Genomic DNA, 20,299 nt, shown 5'->3' with positions numbered 1-20,299 from the left:
ACACACATGCAGAACAGAGGATTGTGGAAAAGGGTCTCTGTCTTCTCAGGAGCACCATGCTGTTGCCACGGCGACGCTCAGAGATGCATGTGGGCTCCTCAGATGCTCAGAGGTCAAGAGGTTAGCACTTAGAGAAACAACCATATATGGGCATCAGGAGCCAGAGCCTTGGATTAACAGCCATGAGAGGACGTTGTGATCTGTGTGTGTATTTTGCAAGCTTGTGTGTGTGTGTGTGCATGCATCTCCTTGCTCTAACGCTTGGAAGTATTTTGAGCAGAATGAGTAAGCATGTGTGGGTTTTGGTGTTAAACATGTCAGAAAAGCAACAGCTCTGCTGGCCCACGAGCCCCTGTGATTAAGGCTCTCATCCAAACGTGTCTCAGCCTTTACCTTCGGAAGATTGTACGCATTAGACATCGCCAAAAAACCCTTGGAACCTCACTTCAGGGGTTCATGGTATTTGGCGACTCGCTGCTAAATGGCTCATGGGTTCACGACTGCGGAGGTGATGTGGAGAGTAAAACAGATACAGGACCTGTGTGGTGTTTATTGGCTTAGTGTCTGTACCGAAGCCTTTTTGGATGTAGACATGCCTTTCTGAGTGAATTCAAGCTGTATAAGTGCCACAGTAAAGCCCTGACCAATAGAATTACACATGCCTCAAGTAAAGCCACAGCTAGAGGTATGGGCAGTGGAACTGCATTCTCTGGAGAGATGGATCTCCATCCTATTCTTTTGGGTTGACTTGGGATCAAAGCAATGTTCCATCATCTTGTCCACCATGGGTTGGGACTTTGATGCAAGAAGTGGACTCTTAAAGTGAACTATGAATGTTGAATATGGGTGACTTGGAAGCAGAACTTAAAATGAGCGTGAGAAATATGTGCTGCATTGATACTAGTGTTGGTTCTTTTTGAACAGCAGTGGATTGCCCTCCATCTCTCTCTCTCTCTCTCTCTCTCTCTCTCTCTCTCTCTCTCTCTCTCTCTCTCTCTGGCCAGTGCAGTCCTCCTCCTCCTCTTTTTGGCCTCTCCTGCGTTCCCTTGTTTCCGGGGGCCTTTGTCATTTTGCCTTTTGTGCCTTTGGCTAATCTAAATGTGCTGTTTTGTCCTTGGGCAGCTGGACTGGACAGAGGGGCCAGCTAGGACACGCACACACACACTCCCTCTTTCTCTCTCTCTCTCTCTCTCTCTCTCACGCACACAAATACACACACATCTTTTGTTCTCTGATTGATTTACAAGGAGTATCTGCTCCTTGCAGTTGTAGCAGCAGCCTTTGAAATATGCCTTTCTTTTGCATGGAAACAGGAAGAGGATGAGGTGTGTGTGTGTGTGTGTGTGTGTGTGTGTGCATGCACTGGACTGGCCTGTGTTCTTTTTAAGAATCTGAAAGCATTTACCTCTTTGCACCCGTCCCATTTTTTCCCCAGGTTGATATTGGGACAAGGCCCTAGAAGGCTGCAACATATGCATTATTAATGAGCATCTAAACACTCGTCATGAATAATAACGAGCTATTATCAGCTGTGGGTTTAAGTGGTAAGAGGAACACTAATTTGATCATACAACACCCCAGCCCCCAACACACACACAAACCACAAACACAGTGAGAGACAGAGAAAAACAAACAGAGCCTGTGTGTGTGTGTGTATGTATGTATGTATGTATGTATGTATGTATGTATATATATATATATATATCCCAATCTCATACTCTCTCCCTCTCTCTCTCTCTCTCCCACACGCACACACACACACACACACACACACACACTAATCTCCCGGGAAACCTGTTACAATTACTCTAATTAATTTACTGACTTAAAACCTGCCTGTCAAAATGTGCCCTGGAGACAGAGATTGAGAGTGAGAGAGAAAAAAAGAGAGTGAAAAGAAAGAGTGATATAGGGCGCCGGGAGACGGATGAAAGGATGTAGACAGTTGGTCCAAAGTTGGAGGGATCAGAGAAATTGAAATTGGGTCTCCTTGTCTTTCTCGTCTCCCGTGACGACTGAGATCTTGCAGAAAATTGTGTCACAAGAAGGTGGAAATAATGGCTCCGGCTTTGATTCAGTCTGAAATCACCTTGACCCAGAAGGCAGCGAGACAGCAGAACAGAACTGAGGAGAGAGTGGGCGCGAACCACCCTGCGGAACACAGCTCTTTCAGCCACAGGCGCTGGCAGTCACACGAGGACTGGTTTTGTGTTTATAAATTCACACCGGAGAATGGTCTGTGATGCTTTATTAGAAACAACCATGTAACTACCAAACAGCTCCAGGGTCCTAATACCCTGGGTTCAACCCTTGTTCTTGGGTCACTCTCTATGAGGATGTTGACCTGTTCTCTCTCTGTCTGCACGGGTTTCCTCCCACAGTCCAAGAATATGTGACTGTAGGTGGACTGCTGTGTTAAATTGTCCACTGGTGTGAGTGTGTGATGCCTTGCTGTGGACTGGCCCCCATCCAGACTGTGCTCCTGCCGTCTGGGGAGAATCTTGACCCACTGTGATCCTGAAGAGATTGAGACTTGACTAAGAATGTGAAATGTTTCTGTAGAGAATGGTGTAGAAGATGTGATTGTTTTCAGCTTCTCTGTTTGACATTTTCTTTGTGGCCATTCCCTTTTCTCAAAATGTGTTCACATCCTTTCAGAACTTCACTCACTGGCCATTTTATCAGAAACAGCTACAATATAAGTGAATTTATTAAATTTTAAACTTGTTGACCATCTCTGATCAATTTGTGGCTTAAAGGAAGACTACAGTTTTAAAAATAAAGTTGCTACAAAAGTTTCTTTGAGCGATGCTATAGAAGAACCACTTTTGGTTCCATATAAATTGTTTGTTTCAGACGTGTCAGTGAGAAGAACCTTTTAAAAATTAAAATCCATCACCTGATCTTAAGGTTCTTTACCCATTTAAACATATTAACAAGAATGGTTCTTTATGGAACCAAAAGTGGTTCTTCTATGGCATCATTCAAAGAACCTTTTGTAGTAACTTTATATTTAAAACTGTAAACAATATTTTTACCTTAAAATGACAGCTTTCAAAAGCATTGTGATGATTTACTGAGCTGTATTAGGGAGCTTATAGTGTCTGTCATTGCTACTCCAAGCTCAGCACTGCAGAGACTACACTATGTATCTACCTGAGGAGGGTAGGAACACCACCTCCCACCCCCTTGGGCAGTGCAGTAAAAGTCAATTACACTGTAGGAGGAGCCTAGCAGCAAAATGATCAAGTCTTACCTAGTGTTCCTTTAATGGGGCAGGAACACACACACACACACACATAGAGGGAGTGTTGGACCTTTTTTGACAGCCACTCAGTTTTTTATGTGATGTTTTTATTAGGCGACTGAATCAATTTGTTAATCTAGTGAAGCATTCCTGTTGATTGACCTGTTCAGTGATCAGTAGTGTGTGTGTGTGTGTGTGTTTCTGCCCCATGTGCTCACTCTTATAATCCCGCTGTTATTCCATAATGGGCCTCTGTTAAATGTCTAATTACAGCCTTTATGCAAATGTCGCTTAAAATGCTGCTTCATTACAGCAGACTGATTTAAAAGGTCACTCTCGCAATGATGGAGAGGGAGGAATCGTTTGTTGTTTTTTCCATCGCAGTATAAGATCATTCACTGTGTTGTGTGTGTGTGTGTGTGTGTGTGTGCACGCGCCAGTGTATATCTCACTTTGTGAAAGCCAAAATGTGCTTACACACTCACATTGTGGTGACTAATGGCCATTAAATAAGTTAGGGTTAAGGTTAAGCTGGTAGTAAATTCAAATGTTCACAAAATGAATGGGAGTCTATGGAATGTGTGTTTGTGGATATGTGAAAACTTTCCTTGAATTACATCATGTAATTGGTCCCAGTTTACGTGAAGTGCTTCTATAGAGCTCCGTAGTTACACATTAATAACACATGTTGTCAGTAAGGGCTTACCAGCCGTGGAAGGATGGACACAAACAGCTTGAATTAACAGACGTTTTGTCTGGAAATGAAATGAGTGACCTACTCTGTAACACAATCGTTCTCCTGCTGACACCGTCTTCCCTACATCTTTCTCCTGCTTTCATGCTCGCTCTCTCTCTCTCTCTCTCTCTCTCTCTCTCTCTCTCTCTCTCTCTGCATCGTCTTTTTCTTATCTCAATATTCACCAGTCACACTGCAGCTCAGCTTTGGTTTCAGACTCCAACACAAATCAATAACTGCAGTGTGTGTGTGTGTGTGTGTGTGTAGGGCAGTAATCCTATTGTGCAATGTTGTTCTAATAAACATGACAACACCACACACACACACACACACACACACACACACAGTGAGAGAGAGACACACACATGACAACACACAATCACAATCAAGTACTTAAGATTGTGCAGTACGTGTGAAATTATTACACATGTGAAATGGGTGTGTGTGTGTGTGTATAGTAGATTGGATTTACTTGGCATTACTTTCAGGACACCACACACACATGCACACACTCTTTCACACACACACAGACACGATGCCCCCTGCAGGATGTGTTCCCACCTTGCGCCCAGTGATTCCCGGTAACCTCCGGACCCACCGCAACCCTGAACCGGACCCTAAATTGGTTACCGACAACGAATGAATGAAAAAATATTCGATCATAGGACTGGATTGTCATTGCCCTTCCTCTCTCCCCATCACACAAGTGCTAGCCAGGGTAGGTCTCTGTTGGCTGGGGTAACAGATCTAGGTAGTGTTGTCCTCCAAGTGTGTTGAGTTCTCCAGTGGTGGTGTAACAGTGGCTAGCTTCACATGCCTGTGAGGATGGTGCTGGTGACTGTGAGTGACTCGGGGGGTGGAGGGGGCGATGATGTTTAATGATCACGATAAAGATGCTCCTCCTGTGTCAGCTGTCACAATAGTTCCATTTATTTCAGCTCTTATGAAGGCTTCTGTTAAAACGCATGGTCTCGGGTGAACCTCTGTCCTGTCTATGTCCGTTTCACAGTGAACTGCATGTGCTGGGGTGTGTGTGTGTGCGTGTGTGTGTGTTTGTGTGTGGAGTTCAGGGCTCATTATAAGCAGGGGAGATATGCATAATGCACCATAAAGGCCTGTGAGGCATAACAGTTCACAGTGCTGCAGTGCAGTGTTCTTCCTCTCCCTCCTCCTCCTCCTCCTCCGCCTCCACACTGTCAGGACGTACTCCTCTCACTGTGGAGGCGTGTGTGTGTGTGTGTGTGTAACCGAGCTTTGCAGTACTGTATTTTTGGTCAGGTAGAAAGTGGGGCAGCTTTATTTTACGCAGTAACCCCTGTTGTCTGCACACTTTGTAGTGCTGAGCACTGCAGCCCTTGTTGAAGACCTTTTTTCGGAAACAAGTTATTCACTGAAGCGATTCCCTTCTATGTAACGTTCAGTGATTCAAATGGTGCACAATCCATGCTGCTACATTGGCTTGACAGTGAATGATTCACTGAAACGAATCATTGGATCCGTAAAGTCATGCGATGTATGTCCAAAAGTCTGTATACACATTAAGAATGAGTGATGTCCTGCATTTGACAGCGCCCCCACCATGACCAGACATTCAGAATTGTACAATCTCCACAGAAGAGTACCACATGAGGCTCAGGTCACTGTGCTCAATGCCAGGCCGGTTACAGGTGTCTAAAAGATCCCAGCTAATGCTTTAATGCTCTCATGGGTGAATGCAGTCAAACTCTCCCAGTGATGTTCCAACATCTAGTGTGAAGCCCTCCCAGAAGAGTCGAGACTTTCACTGCAGCAAATGTGGATGTACTCCGCACTGAGATAGGAATGTTGGGTGAGAACGCTTCTGCAAAGATTTGGACACATAGTGTAACTTTTATTGGAAACCACGTCCATTCTTCGAGAAAGAGAGGTGAGGGAGGGCATAGGCACAGACAAAGGAGAAAGAGAAAAAATGGAATTGAAAACTAAAAGGATTGATAGATGTGAACAAGGTAGGCACACAAGAAGGACGACACACACACACACACACACACACACACACACATGCATTTTACACATTTTTACACATGCACATTACATAGTGTATAAACAGTTTTCCATCCAATAGTATGCACATTATTTATTGATGAGCTGACCGAGTCATCGCTTGACCCACATTCCGAGTATAACCATCAAGGTGGCTTAGAGGTATACGACATCACCGTGTGTGTGTGTGTGTCTTTCTGCAAACAATCTGAATAAAGCCTGGATTAAATATGACTGCAAGAGCAGAGAAATAGAGAGAAATGGATACTAATTAATGCTAATAACAAATTAGCATTTATTAATGCAGCTTTAGTTTGTAGTTTATTAATGGTCACCTTCTTCATTGATCCTAATTAGTAATTAAGAACATGTTTTGTGTTTAGTTGTCTGTAAGAAACAGTATGTTAGATGGCCAGGCTCTGGACACTGAACATGAAAGAACAGTGAATAAAAACATATACATAAGTTCCAGATTTTATCTGAGTATAACGTAATACCACCTATTGATGTGTAGAGAAGGAGATCACAGAGCAAATGGTGCAGGATTTAATCAACCCATGGCAGCTCGTGGAGTGGCATTTTACTGAGCCTTGGTAGCTAAAGGAGCAGGTGCAATGAGGTTTCGCTAAAGAGAGTAAAGAGTTTCTATCTGTCTGTGAGCCAATGAAAATAGGAGGCGTGTTTTTGTTGGTGATCCTTGTCTCACTGCCGTTGAATAATTAACTAAATTGATGTTGAAATCAATTTTATAATTGTTCACACCATCATTTTCACATTATTTTTAAATACTGGCTTCTTCCAATACTGTGGGTTACTGTTATACTACGATTTTACCACGAATTTATCACGAATAATTGTTCATTTTACCACAATTACGATTAATGAGCAATTATTTTGTTTTTGTATTTTTGACCTTCACAGTTCAGTGACGAGGATTGTACTGTAAATATGCTCCAGTGTTAAAGCTCAGATATTTTTTCTAATGTGGCTGGGAGCTTGTTTTTCGAGTACTGTTTATATTTGGTGTGTGATTGTGCTTTGGTCTCTGAAACCAAGTTTTTTCCTCAGTGTTTACATTTGACTTCTTTTTGTTCAGTGTTGTTTTAATTAAGTAAAAACACAGCACGTCCAAACCACAGACGCTGGGTTTCTCTTTGGTACGAGCTGTTTGAGTCGCTCGGTCGACCACTGCGTTTAGGTTGCTTCCATGTGGCAGATAGGGGCAGAATCATGTAGCTACAGCTTGGTAGCATGGTTTTAAAGGGACAGTACATGAACACACAGTGGGGACATAACAGAATACAAATATCAGTATAATTGATATAGACAAGATTATGTCGATTAGAAGTTCTGAATTTCGATTTATTTTTGATTAATTGCCCAGACCTAACTGGAACACAGCCTTTAACTCTGCGTTCATTTTTTGACATAAAATAAACACAGCAGCTTCTCTTTGTGTGACGGATGGAAACGGTCCTGATGTACTTGGCCAAGACTCGTGTTCCATTAACTCCCATTCCTGTTTGATCCTTCTCCTGTCAACTGATGATATGGTGTAAACTGTTGCATTTTTTCCACCCTGGATTTGACAACAAAAAAACTCCTAAGACATCATTCCTACTGTCTCTACTCTCTCTGGACTTTTGGCTACCTCCCACTCTCTCTGTTTCTAACACGTTACTGAAGCAGTATTGAGAAGTGGTAATCGATTACCTTTGGCCTGCAGCTGCATTCTGGCAGTGTGTGAGTTTATGAAGAGTAGGGGAAAAAAAACAATAAAACAAACAAACAAAGGCCTGCGAATGACTCAGATCAGACACATCACCAGAGTTTTCACCACTCCAACATCTGGAGAATAGGAGGCTTGTTTGACATTTGCTTGACATTTGCTGAAGTAAAGTGCTCTACTCACACGGCGCTCACTGGGCTGGCGTGATGTGCGTCATGCGTCTACGTTCTAAAGGCTAGCGTAGCTGGGAAAACAGCTGGTAGGGAACCATTAGTTTGGGCTTGTTAGCGGCTTTAAGGCACGGCTAAGGCTTTTCATTAGTTATTAACAGCAGGTTGACAATAATTTTACGTGGGATTGTATGGCATTATAACTGATATAAAGAGTGACCCACAGAATGGGACGCTCTAGAGCAGCTGCACATGGGCCTAAAATCACTGTGTGCGATGTCAAGCCTCAGCTAGAGGGCTGCAAAGCCCCCAGGGAATGAGTTGTCCAGCACTGGAACTGTGTGATTATACTCCACGTATAATCCATTATCAATAAACACACTTCTGTGGCTGTTATGTGTGTGCTATCAAATCCCCACAGCAGTGTTCCCACATCTAGTCCAAGGCATTGTCAGAAAGTAGAGGCTGTTACTGCAGTACAGAGAAACAACCTCCCCGAAAATACGCTTCATTCCCGAACATATTTGGGAAGGTGTCCAAATCCTTTGGCTCTGAAGTGGATGTGTAGAGCGGTGTTTTGAAGGAAGGATCTCTTGTAGTTTCTGTGAGTGTTCTGAAGCTCTCAATGCCAGGAACTGAGCTGTAAGTCCTTGAACGATTATTCATTGTGTCCAGTGTCCCCATACAGAACCTCGTATTAAATTTCTATTGATTTCTGTTAGGGCTTGAAAGTGGGTTATTATGGGCAGTGTGTGTGTGTGTGTGTGTCATGCTTGCAAAGGCTGTTTGATGCCCTTCGATTTTTTTGTTTTGTTTTGTGTTGTTTTGTTTTTTTCCTCCTTCCTTCCTCCCATCTCTCCTTTCCTGTCCTCTTCTGCTTGTTGCACGACTGCATGCCTTTTAATCTTTCACTCTTTTTCCTCCCCCCGGCTGGGTTCCTCACTGCTCTTTTCCTCTCTCTCTCTTTCTCTCTCTCTCTCTCTCTCTCTCTCTCTCTCTCTCTCTCTTCTCCTTTCCTCTCTTTCTCCAGCAAAACGATAAAAGTAAGGATAATCGATGACGAGGAGTATGAGAAAAACAAGAGTTTCTTCCTGGAGATCGGCGAGCCGCAGCTCGTAGAGACCAATGAGAAGAAAGGTGGGAGGGGGCATGACCTAAGGTCGCCAAGCCGAGCCTCCACACCAGCAGGGGGAGCCAGAGAGGAAGCGCGCTCACACACACACACACACACACACAAACACATACAAATACATATTTGCTTTCATGCATTGTCATTACACAGGGTCACATAATAGTAGGGTTAGAGTTAGACCACTATGTGAGCACCCATCCACTGGTGGCGCTCTTTCTGTAAATTCCACACATTGACCCTCTGTTACATGAAGAAGAGTTCATTTTAAAACGATCTGGAATTGAAGCCCTCTGGCTTAGAGCTATATTTGGGGTTAGGGGTGGGGCTAGGTTTAAGGTTTGGGTTATGATTAGAGTTGACGTTAGGGGACGGCTACAAAGGTGAACTATATTTTGTGCACATTATACAAGGCCTAGGAATAGTCTTTTAATAAAATATGTATAAATTCACATTGAGACCAGCATGTACACAATTGCGAATACATACAACTACACACACAACATGATCCTTCTCTGGATGCCCTCTGACTTGGTGTGGACTTGCAATTTCATCAGTCGCCATCCTCCCAAATGGTCCCCCATGCATGTGTGTGTGTGTGTGTGTGTGTGTGTGTGTTTGAGTGTGAGTTTGTGTATGTGTGTGTCATGCATGGTTCCAACCCCCGTGTTGCCTGTTGTCTTGTCTCTGCAGGAAGACGGTAACGGTCAGGGTTCTTGATCGAGAGGAGTACAATAAGCAGAGCAGCTTTTATGTAGTGCTCCAGACACCGCAGTGGAGGAGGAGAGGACGAGCAGAATACAGAGGTTTCTCTCTCTCTCCCTCTGACTTTATATCTCACTCTAGCTTCTTATTCCTCTGTGCTCTTCAGTGGTGGATTTCTCTCTCCTACTCTCAGCTTGGTTTCCTACTAATCTAATAAAAATTAAAAGCTCACACAATCCCACTTTACATTAAGTGTCTGTAATAACTGCGTAGTTACACATGAACAACATATGCAACAACAATGTAACGACTGATGAATTAGTACCTGTTACAGATGGATTACAGTAGTAAAGCTTATGTAATTCCATACGTGTATCAACTTCAGTTTTGCCTTTTGTAATTACACAAGTGGATCTTCTTAGTTGTAACAGCATATTCTCTGTCATGTAATTACACACATGTAATAACATATGTGTAATTAAGTTAATAATCAGATTTTATTTTTACACTTTAAAATAAGTGTACAGTTCCTGTGTAGTTATGTAGGTACTGGTGTAATATTTGAGTGGTAATTATAGACATTGCTCAGGGGTAATAAAATGCAACATATTTAAATAATTTCATAAATGTTACACTGTGAAATAATGGATCTCATTATGGAATGGTTTAAAGCTGAAGCTGGTTACAATGTCTTGACTGTAACATAAATACTAACAAAATGTTAGAAACTATGGCAAATCCAGTCTTAATGTAACTTATTAAATACCTGCCAGAAAAAGGCTTCTGGAATAAAAAGCTTGTACCAATTCTAATTACTAATGTAATTAGTAATGTATTATTTCATCAGTAATTACATTGTTGTTGCATATGTGGTTCATGTGTAACTACACAGTTATTAGACACTTAATATAAAGTGAAACCTATGTAAGGGAAGTAAGAACTATGTAGTTATACATTAATGACATATGTAATAACATTGTAACTGTAGGATTACAGTGGTACAGTTTAACTAAAGCAATTGAAATTTTCACTCAATTAGAAACAAATTTAGTAAAATTTGTACAGATTAGTACAATTACTAATATAAACCTCAAGCTGATGCATGTATATTTAAATGCTGCACTACTGTACTCCATCTAAAACTGTTAATGTTGCCAACAGTTATTACACTGTTAATACATTTTTCATACAAATGTTATTGTTTAACTACTCTGTTATTACACTTAAAAATAACATGGGACCAAAAATCAACCCACTCAATTCCTTTGATTTCCTTGGTGCTTCTTTGCTAATTCTCACACACACGGAGACAGACACAGCAATACCTTTCCCATAACTCACACTATAAAATTCATTTCAAGTCTTATTACTATGACAGTGACCATTTCGGAGATGCATGGTTTTGCTCTGATGGTGATGGCATGTACATTTTGTAAATTCTTTTGCCCTTTAAAGGACAAGAAATGCCCTGCGAGAATTAATATTTTTATATTACCATTGTTTCAAGAATGTTTGGAAATCTGCAGATACACACACACTCACACATAAACATACCCATTAGTTTGCAGCTGGTATGTGTAACAGTGTTATAAATAGTGTTGTAGAGAACGTAGGGCTTTATCAGCCATCTTTGTGGTTAATCCACATGATTTATTGTCTTTTGGGAACGTGTTTATTGACTTGGACAGAAGGATTTTTATATTCCATCAATCAAACTTTCCATTAAAAGAATCTCAGAATCATAGTCAAACAACAGAGGCCTCAGCTCTGATCACTAAAGGGCACATGATGTGGTGGTAGGTCATAAACACGACACACAAACCGAATGTGTGGGCTGAGAGAGAGAGAGAGAGAGAGAGACATCTGTATAAGAAGGGAAAAGGAGAGTGACGTGGAAGATAGCGGGGCAGTGATGGAGAGAGATGGGTTTAGTCAGAGGGGGTGCTGTCAGGCAGAAGCACAGAGAAGAGGAGAGTGAGTGAATGATACAGAGAGAGAGAGATGTAAACAACACAGTTGTAAGACAAAAAAAACTCCACAATATTTGGGTTTTTATTCATAGAGCTATATAATCAGAATGTAAATAAACATGACCTGAAAATTCTCTCCTCATTGTTATGCATGATTTTCATCTTGAGGTAATTTGGTTCCCACAAGCTGCTGAATATTTACATGTAATGCACTAGTGAGAACTTATACAGACTCCAGTGATGTGGTCATTTTAGAGTCAATTTTCACAGTTCTGACTGTGTGTTGTGTTTGAACTGGTCAACTATAGATTAATCTGATTACAGAGGGTGCGAGCGATAGACAGAGGAAAGTGAGCTAAAGAGAGGGGGTTATATAGAGGGAGGCACACACAGTGGAAAGAGAGAACACTGACATGAAATGGACATACATTATGATTATAATTGAGAGAGAGAGAGAGATAGGCAGACAGAAAAAAAGGAAAAGACAGTGAGTGAGAGAGAGGGAGACAATGAAAGAAGAGTATTGCTCTTGTTTCTGTACTTTCTAGTCTACTTTCTGTAGCGCCTCTCTCTCTTAACTTAACAAACACTGTCCCTCTTCTGTCATCTGCAGGTGTGTGTGTGTGTTAAGTAAATTAAAGCACTGTTTCAAGGATAGGATGAAAGTGTGTTCTCTAGAAAGGGAAAAAAACCCTTTCTAATTACACACACACACACACACAGAGAGAGAGAGAGAGACATGTGCACGTTTTACACACACTTTCACTTTCATTACAAATATCTACTTCGTATTTCACTGACAACGTTATGAGCTGCAGAGAACAGAGTTCCGCTGTTCCACAGCCTAGTGCTGGGAGTCTTTATACCCTTCTGGCTGACAGTTAGCATTAGGCTCATGTGCAGCTGCTCCAGAGTCCAGAGTATCCCAGTCCAGTTAGATTTTTTTCTGTGGAGGTTATTCTTGATTAGTTTAATTATGTGTTTAATAAACAGAAATAGCATCTAATATAACATTTAGTCTATTGTCTTTTAAAAATACACACTCAAACAAACTAACCACATCTTTGTAAATTATACAGAGGTTTGTTACGGTAATGTCTAATTATGCACACCCTTTTACCATGACTCACTGCTTAAAAGACCACAGACACATATTTTCAATAGCATTCCAAACACACACACACTGGCACTTCAAACACCAAGATGGCCTTCAGCAGTAGAATCTCACACACACACCACTCATAGCAAAGTGTGATGGAAATGACACTCACAATCTTATCAATGTTTTAGACCCCCACAGGGCCACCGCAGAGCAGGTAGGATTTGGGTGGTTGATCATTCTCAGTGCTGCAGTGACACTAACATGGTGGTGTGTTATTGTCTGTTGGGCTGGTACAAGTGGATCAGACACAGCAATGCCACTGGAGTTTTTAAAGCTCTCAGTGTCAATGTTGGACTGTCACTGTTGGTCCACCAACCAAAAGCATCCTGTGTCCACTGATGAAGGACTGGAGAATGAAACAACAGATGAGCTACTCTCTCTGACTTTATATCTACAAGGTGGATCAGCTGTAAAACACCACCACCACCACGTCAGAATGATTCACCACCCAGAGACTAGCTGCTCAGAGGTGTCTCGGCAGGGACGACTGAAGAACAAGTTGGAAGGAGGTTAACTGTGCAGAGCAACAGATGGCCTACTGTTTGGAACTGTAGAAAGATAAAGTGTAAATATATGGTCAGAGGAGCTGGGAGAATGGACAGTTTGTCAAACAAAGAGGTCCGGTTATGGCTGATCAGTATGTGTGTGTGTGTGTGGGGGGGGGGGGTTATTTGGTAAGTTTTATTATATAACATCAGAATAATTATATAACACTGGTGCAAATGTAGGATCCAAATGTTATTCTGTAAGAGTGCTTTAACTCCAAGTTCTTCAGAGAGAGAGAGAGAGAACAGATGGGAGGAATGAAAAATAAGGTTAGAGGTCCTCTCCTCCTCCGAATCAACCTGGTGCTGCCAAGAGGAGTTTCATTTTCTTTCTCCTTTCCAACCCTCTGTGTGTGTGGGTGTGTGTGTGTGTGTGTGTGTGTGTGTGTGTGTGTGTGTGCATGCGCATGCAGTTTTATTCCCTCTCTTGTAATGCAGCTAAGCTAATGGAGTCATTCCCACATCCCACTTTACCCCCTATCGCATTCTAATCTTTCACCCTGACAGTGTGTGTGTGTGTGTGTGTGTGTGTGTGTGAGAGAGAGAGGGAGGTAGACACTGATCAGGTTGAACTATCAGGGGTCTACATTAGAGGTCTGCACAGACATGAAACTGAAATCTGAACCCCAGTCCATTCACGTTCCTGGATTTCAGTGTTTTGTTTTATGTAGCTCTTATGGTCATCAATAGAAAAACACCCTGTTTTAATGAACAGTGTAAAACGCTGACAGTGTTTATTATCAGTGTATTATCATATGTGAGAGAGAGAGAGAGGGAGAGAATTTAGTGCATTATTAACAGTAATATATGTATGTATGTTTTACCTAATTTGGTCTTTACTTCCTCCAATAAATAAGTCTCTTAACAGAGTCTAGTGACCTATTAGCAGCTGTGTGTTAGTGCTATATACAGTGCCGCTACGGTTGAGTTTAAAAGGTAGATTACACTTTAATCATGCTGAAATATGTATTAAATATCATGTATAAATATCATGTATTAAATTAAATCTCTCTCTCTCTCTCTCTCTCTCTCAAATTCATTCAGTCTCTTCTCTCTCTCACACACACACAGAGCTCCAGTTTCATCTTCTACCTCGCTTAATCCCTCCAATGTAGTTTCCCTTATTAAAGCTTCTGTGTGTGATGCTAAAGCTGTCCCTTATTCAGCAGAGAGATTCTAATAATATAAAAACATCACCAAAACTACGCCGAGGTCTTATAATAAAGTAAAGAACAGTTTCTTCTCACCAATGTATCATCCATCTCTCACCCAAAAGCACAAGAAATACTCGCATTGTAATTTTATCGCTGTGATTCTTAAATCAGTACACAGGACAAATATAAACGTAATTCAGTTGTGTTGATCTTACATTGAGTGGCACGGTGGCGCAGCAGGTAGAGTCTCAGTCACACAGCTCCAGGGGCCTGGAGGTTGTGGGTTCGATTCCCACTCCGGGTGACTGTCTGTGAGGAGTTGGTGTGTTCTCCCCGTGTCCACATGGGTTTCCTCCTGGTGCTCCGGTTTCCTCCCACAGTCCGAAAACACACATTGGTAGGTGGATTGGTGACTCAAAAGTGTCGTGTGTGAGTGTGTCTGTGTTGCCCTGTGAAGGACTGGTGCCCCCTCCAGGGTGTATTCCCGCCTTGCGCCCAATGATTCCAGGTAGGCTCTGGACTGAATAAGCGGTTACAGATAATGAATGAATGATCTTACATTGATTCTTTATTTTACATTTAAAGGAAGACTATGTAATATTTCTTTCTTAAAATTACAGCTTCGAAATCAATGTGATGCTCCAATGACCTGTAATTTGGAGAACCCTCTGTTGTAACTCCAGACTCAGCACTACAGAAACTGCCCTGTGTAATTTTAGTTTCAGTTAGAAAAGTACCCCCTCTTTATTCTTCACCATTGATTTAAATACAATACTGGGAAAAAAATAAATATAAAGTATTTACACTGAGGGGAGCAGAGAGAGATATTAACATTAACCCCAATTTTTTCCCAGTTTGGTAGCAGACCTCTAGTGTCCCTTAACCCTGTGTGTGTGTGTGTGTGTCTGTGTCCACACCATCCTTTTGCATGAATGTATTTAATCTGCATTTAATCTCTCTGCTCTGCATGATTCAAGCTGGTTTAACTGTAATATCTGATCTTCTGCTGATTATCGTTATGTAATTATAGATCAGGTTCAACTGGTGACAGGGTCATGGGCTTCAAAGGCTCATTGATGCACAAGGGAGTGAAGGGGTCAGCATGGATACCCAGCCCCATATACAGCATGCTGAACTACACCATGGGTTCTGACACCTTTCTGTTAGAGCCAGCATTAACATTTCAGCAGCCTGTGGTACAGTAGCTCCTCTGTGGACCGTAGCTGCCAGTGAGTTGCAGGTGGTGCTTTCTTGAACCACCTTTGTTAAATACTAACCACTGCACACTGGGGACAACCAGTAAGACCTGCAGTGTTGGAGATTTACATTTACTGCATTTTGGCAGACACTCTTATCCAGAGCGGCTTACAAGGTTACTGGTATTACAGGTAGGCCAATCAAGTGTTAGGAGTCTTGCCCAAGGACTTTTATTGGTGCAGCTCACACTGGTTGCCCATACTGGGCATCGAACACAAGTTTCTCACATGGGAGCCAATGGTGTTACCACTGTACCACACCAACCACTGAGATGCTCTGGCCAAAACATTATGACCATCACAGTTTGAGCTTGGTCAAAGTCCTCTTCCTGCTGGCTCAGGAACAACATCCGACTGTTCACGTGCGGCCTGATATATCCCACTCATGACAGGTGCAGCTGTAACTGGAAGAAGAGAATCCATGCTAGACACGTCACCTGTTGGGGGTTTTAATCTTATGGCCGATTAGTGTGTATTTTTCAACCAGAAAGTTTACAAATCCAGTCAAAACAAAGCTAACTTTTACCTTCATTTTTAAATTAATTTTATGATTTATTTTATTTTATTCTTTCCATTGTTTTTGTGGTTATTTTTGCAGACGAAGTGAAGGAGGTGGAACAGGAAGAGGAGGAGCCCCTGACAGGGGAGGAAGAAGAAGAGCGGCGCATCGCTGAGATGGGCAAACCCATGCTGGGTGACCACGTCAAACTGGAGGTCATCATCGAAGAGTCCTACGAGTTCAAGGTGAGACAGTCTTTGGTGCTCAAGTGAAATTACATAGCCAAATGTTTTTGGACACTTTTCTCATCCAACGTCTCTTCTGAAATCAATGGTATCGATATACGTAGAGTTGGTCCCATTTGCAGTAAGAGCTCCTAATCCTAAAGATCTCCTAATCTTCAACCACGTGAACATCAGTGAGGTTCAGGGACTGATGTCGGATGATTAGTTCTGTATCCTGAACCATCCCGAAAACCCATCGCTCCAGAGAACATTGTCCCTACAGTAAATGGGCAACTGTTACCTCTCCGTCCCACACTTGGTCACTGGGCGTGGTGACATTAGGCTCATGTGCAGCTGCTCTCATTTCCAGTCCCTTTTCATTTCACGCCTCTCTGTGCAGCTTGTATGAGATGTGCATATGTGAGTGTCTACAAACTTTCGGCCATTTACCGTGTGGTGCAACAAGACTGTTATAGACATCAAAGTTCTTTATTTGCTATAATTGTAAGCCTACACATACATAGAGTATGTGTCTCTCACACACACACACACACACACCATGTAAGGGAATGGACTCTTAAGTGCTTCTTTTTACGGCTCTTGCCTACGAATGCTTCCGCCAGACGGACACACACATGAATACACTCAAAACAGACAGACGTTTTAAAACCTAAGCCCTTGAATGCAGCCCCTCAGCCCACACACACACTTTCTCTCTTTCTCTCTCTCTCCAGACATGCCCACACACACACACACACACACACACACACACACTTCACAGCGAGGCGTCCTGATGAATTAGACTTCATAGAGTACCTCTGTAGGAGCTCTGTGAGTTCTGCCCTGTCTCAAGTGGACAGCAAGAGCGGAATAAAAAAGAGGGAAACAGTAGCTTTACTAACAGCAATTTAGCTCCTAAAGCCCGTAGTGAAGCTGGAGGGCTTTTGCCTGAGGCCGTGCTGTAATTTGGGTGATTTCAGTGTGGTGTGCAGGTGCAACATCCATAATTTTTACAAGTCTGGATATTACCCCAGGCCAGTAGTTCTCAACCCTGGCCCTGGTGGGCCTCTGCTCTGCATGTCTTAGCGTTCTATTCGCTCCATCACACCCACTTCAGAATGGGTTGTTAATTAGCTCATTAGTCACATCAGGTGTGTTGGGAGCCGAGGAAACTCTACAATGTGCAGGGCAGTGGCCCACCAGGACCAGGAGTGAGAACCACAGCCCTAGGCAGTTATTTTCACTCTTACAAGATCAGGCTCCTGTGAATCTCTAAACAGGGAGAGACCTTTAAATTCAAAAGTGACAGTAAGGTTTCAAAACCAGGTTTAAAACCACTGATATTATATCAGTAAGAAATACATTCTGAATGTGTGCTCAGTGCTAACATATTCCTCTCTCTCTCTCTCTCTGAAAAGAACACTGTTGATAAGCTGATCAAAAAGACAAACTTGGCTCTGCTGGTTGGCACCAATAGCTGGAGAGATCAGTTCATCGAGGCCATTACAGTCAGTGCTGGTAAGTGTTCATGTTCGGTGTGTGTGTGTGTGTTCATCTTTTGTACATTATGACATTGTCAGTGTAGTATCCCCCTGCTGGTGTGTAGGAGTAGTTCAGTGTATATACACATCCAGTGTCATTTGTATTATACCTGCCTTAACACAAGAGCTACAGTAAATCTCTCTAAAATCACTTTTCACTAAAGACTTTTGTCTTTCTATCTCTAGGTTTCCCCTTTTTAGCACTTACATGTCTTCACAGGGAATTCCACAGCTGTTTAATTGCAGAGAAACACAACACAAGCACATTTCAAAATGTGAATTTCTCTTTTTAAATAATTGACACAGAATACTCCCGGTTACAGACAGACTGGCTTCTCATCTGTGCACAGGTCATAACCCAGCATCCATGATGGTACATGGGAGCATTTGTGATCATGGCATTGTTGACTTGCACATCTGCGCAGGCACTGTAAAAGCATGTCTACAGATGCTGCATGGGAAAATATTTCGCTTTTAATACTTCAGCACCTAGTCTCCTCAGTTCCCACTTATTGAGTGTGTTGTTAAAACAATGGGTGACGTAACACAGTGGTAAGCATGGCCCATAATGTGTATATTTCTCAATTACAATTATTATTAACAGTGTCATATAATAAAGTTACTGTGTTATACACACACACACACACACAAACACACACACAAAACATTATTAAGGGCTAAAGTAAGTGCAGTAAACTGAAGTAGTTATGGTTTAAAGGCTCCTAAATACCATGGTGTGTTTATTCATGCTCAGTTTATCTGTGGATTTAAAGATCTAGAGCTCCACAAGATAAGCAGCATGTGTGTGTGTCAGTTTCGTGGGCACCCAAGTGTGAAATGTGTGAACGAAGACTGAGGCATGGTTTGCTCTCACACCGTTACCACGGAGACAAAACTAACACACTCACAGATACAGCACACAAACACTGAGCCCGGGTCTTTTATGGATTTCAGCTCGTCTGTACAGTGTGAGGTGTTTGGTGAGTGGGTGTTTGTGTTCCTAAAGCCCTTTTGGAACTTTAGGCCTTTTACCCGAGGAGGTGCGGGTAAAAGGTGTGGACATGTACGTGAACGTTAGTCTGTGTGTGTGTAATAATAATTATAATGTCAAATATATATGGTCTAACTGAAATGTGTCATTTTTTATTGTTTATTTTTAAATAAGCATTTAATGTACACAACAATAAACCACATACACACAACCTGTTCATTACCTTATATGGACTAGGTGAAGCATATGAAATACATGCCAGTATATATGTGTGTGTGTGTGTGTGTGTGTGTACAGTGCATACTGTATGTGTGCGTACCATAAAAATGAATTCTGTCCTGGAGTGTCTCTCTCTGGCTGTTATGGAAGGTCACAAAGCTAGAGGATATGGAGGAGATTGAATATGATAAAATATCCATACACATCTATAAATCATTTTTAATATCCCAGCAGGTTCTTCTGAGGCTGGAGACGGACACATATCACCTCATCCTCAGGGCAAAATCTCTGTCTGAGTTTATCTCTATAAAACTTTCAAAACGATTTCACCAAAGGTTTCATTTTACTCCAAACGAATCACTTTTTGTAATGTTGTATCTGAATCATGAGTCATTTAAACATTTTCCTATTGTCATATTATGAGTCAGCTCAATTAAAAGATTCAAATCAAATTAATTTCTATTAAACAATTTGAATCAGTTCCAATGAACATGTATAGAATCAAGAGTCAACTCCTTAAAAGTTTCACACAATTCCCTTTTATCACAAACCAAAAAAACCAGCACTGCTTAAATGATCCAATGATTTTTCGCTGCCATATACCTTATAGGGACCAAAGTTTTAGGACCCCTATTTGTCCAGCATGATGTTAATTGTGCTATAACTCTAGCAACACTCTCTTGTCTTTAAAAGATTCAAATAAACTTCCATTATCATAAAGCTGAACCATAAGAGCCCATTGCCATGTATGAACCACAAGAGTCATTTGTATTAAACAATTCAAATCATGAGTCAATTTAAATGATTTACACAAATTACTTAATATACATATCTCACACAACAAAAGCCAACACTGCTTAAATGATCCAATGATTTTTCCATATACCCTATACACATTTGGACCCCTGTTTGTCCAGCATTTCTGTAGAAAAGAACAGTAATAATCAGACTGTAACTGCTGCGAAAGTCTCTACTCTTCTAGGAAGGCTTTACCCATGAT

The 20,299-nt window shown here is 41.8% G+C and overlaps 1 protein-coding gene across 6 annotated transcripts in view; it reads left to right on the top strand.

The window, feature by feature from the left end:
* Positions 1-20,299, top strand: part of slc8a1b (solute carrier family 8 member 1b) — a 132,773-nt gene that overhangs the window by 100,644 nt on the left and 11,830 nt on the right. For 5 of the 6 annotated variants that reach the window (XM_066671177.1, XM_066671172.1, XM_066671164.1 and 2 more), the window contains 3 exons: positions 9,727-9,839; positions 16,424-16,569; positions 17,967-18,066. In XM_066671177.1, coding sequence (XP_066527274.1) covers positions 9,727-9,839; positions 16,424-16,569; positions 17,967-18,066 — 359 coding nt within the window. Of the gene's footprint in view, positions 1-8,934; positions 9,042-9,726; positions 9,840-16,423; positions 16,570-17,966; positions 18,067-20,299 lie in introns of all 6 variants that reach the window. The other variant, XM_066671146.1, reaches the window with a different exon arrangement.

Source organism: Hoplias malabaricus, chromosome 1, assembly GCF_029633855.1.
Source record: "Hoplias malabaricus isolate fHopMal1 chromosome 1, fHopMal1.hap1, whole genome shotgun sequence".
Taxonomy (NCBI): domain Eukaryota; kingdom Metazoa; phylum Chordata; class Actinopteri; order Characiformes; family Erythrinidae; genus Hoplias; species Hoplias malabaricus.
The sequence above is the reverse complement of the archived record's forward strand: the minus strand, read 5'-3'. Positions and strand labels throughout refer to the sequence as shown.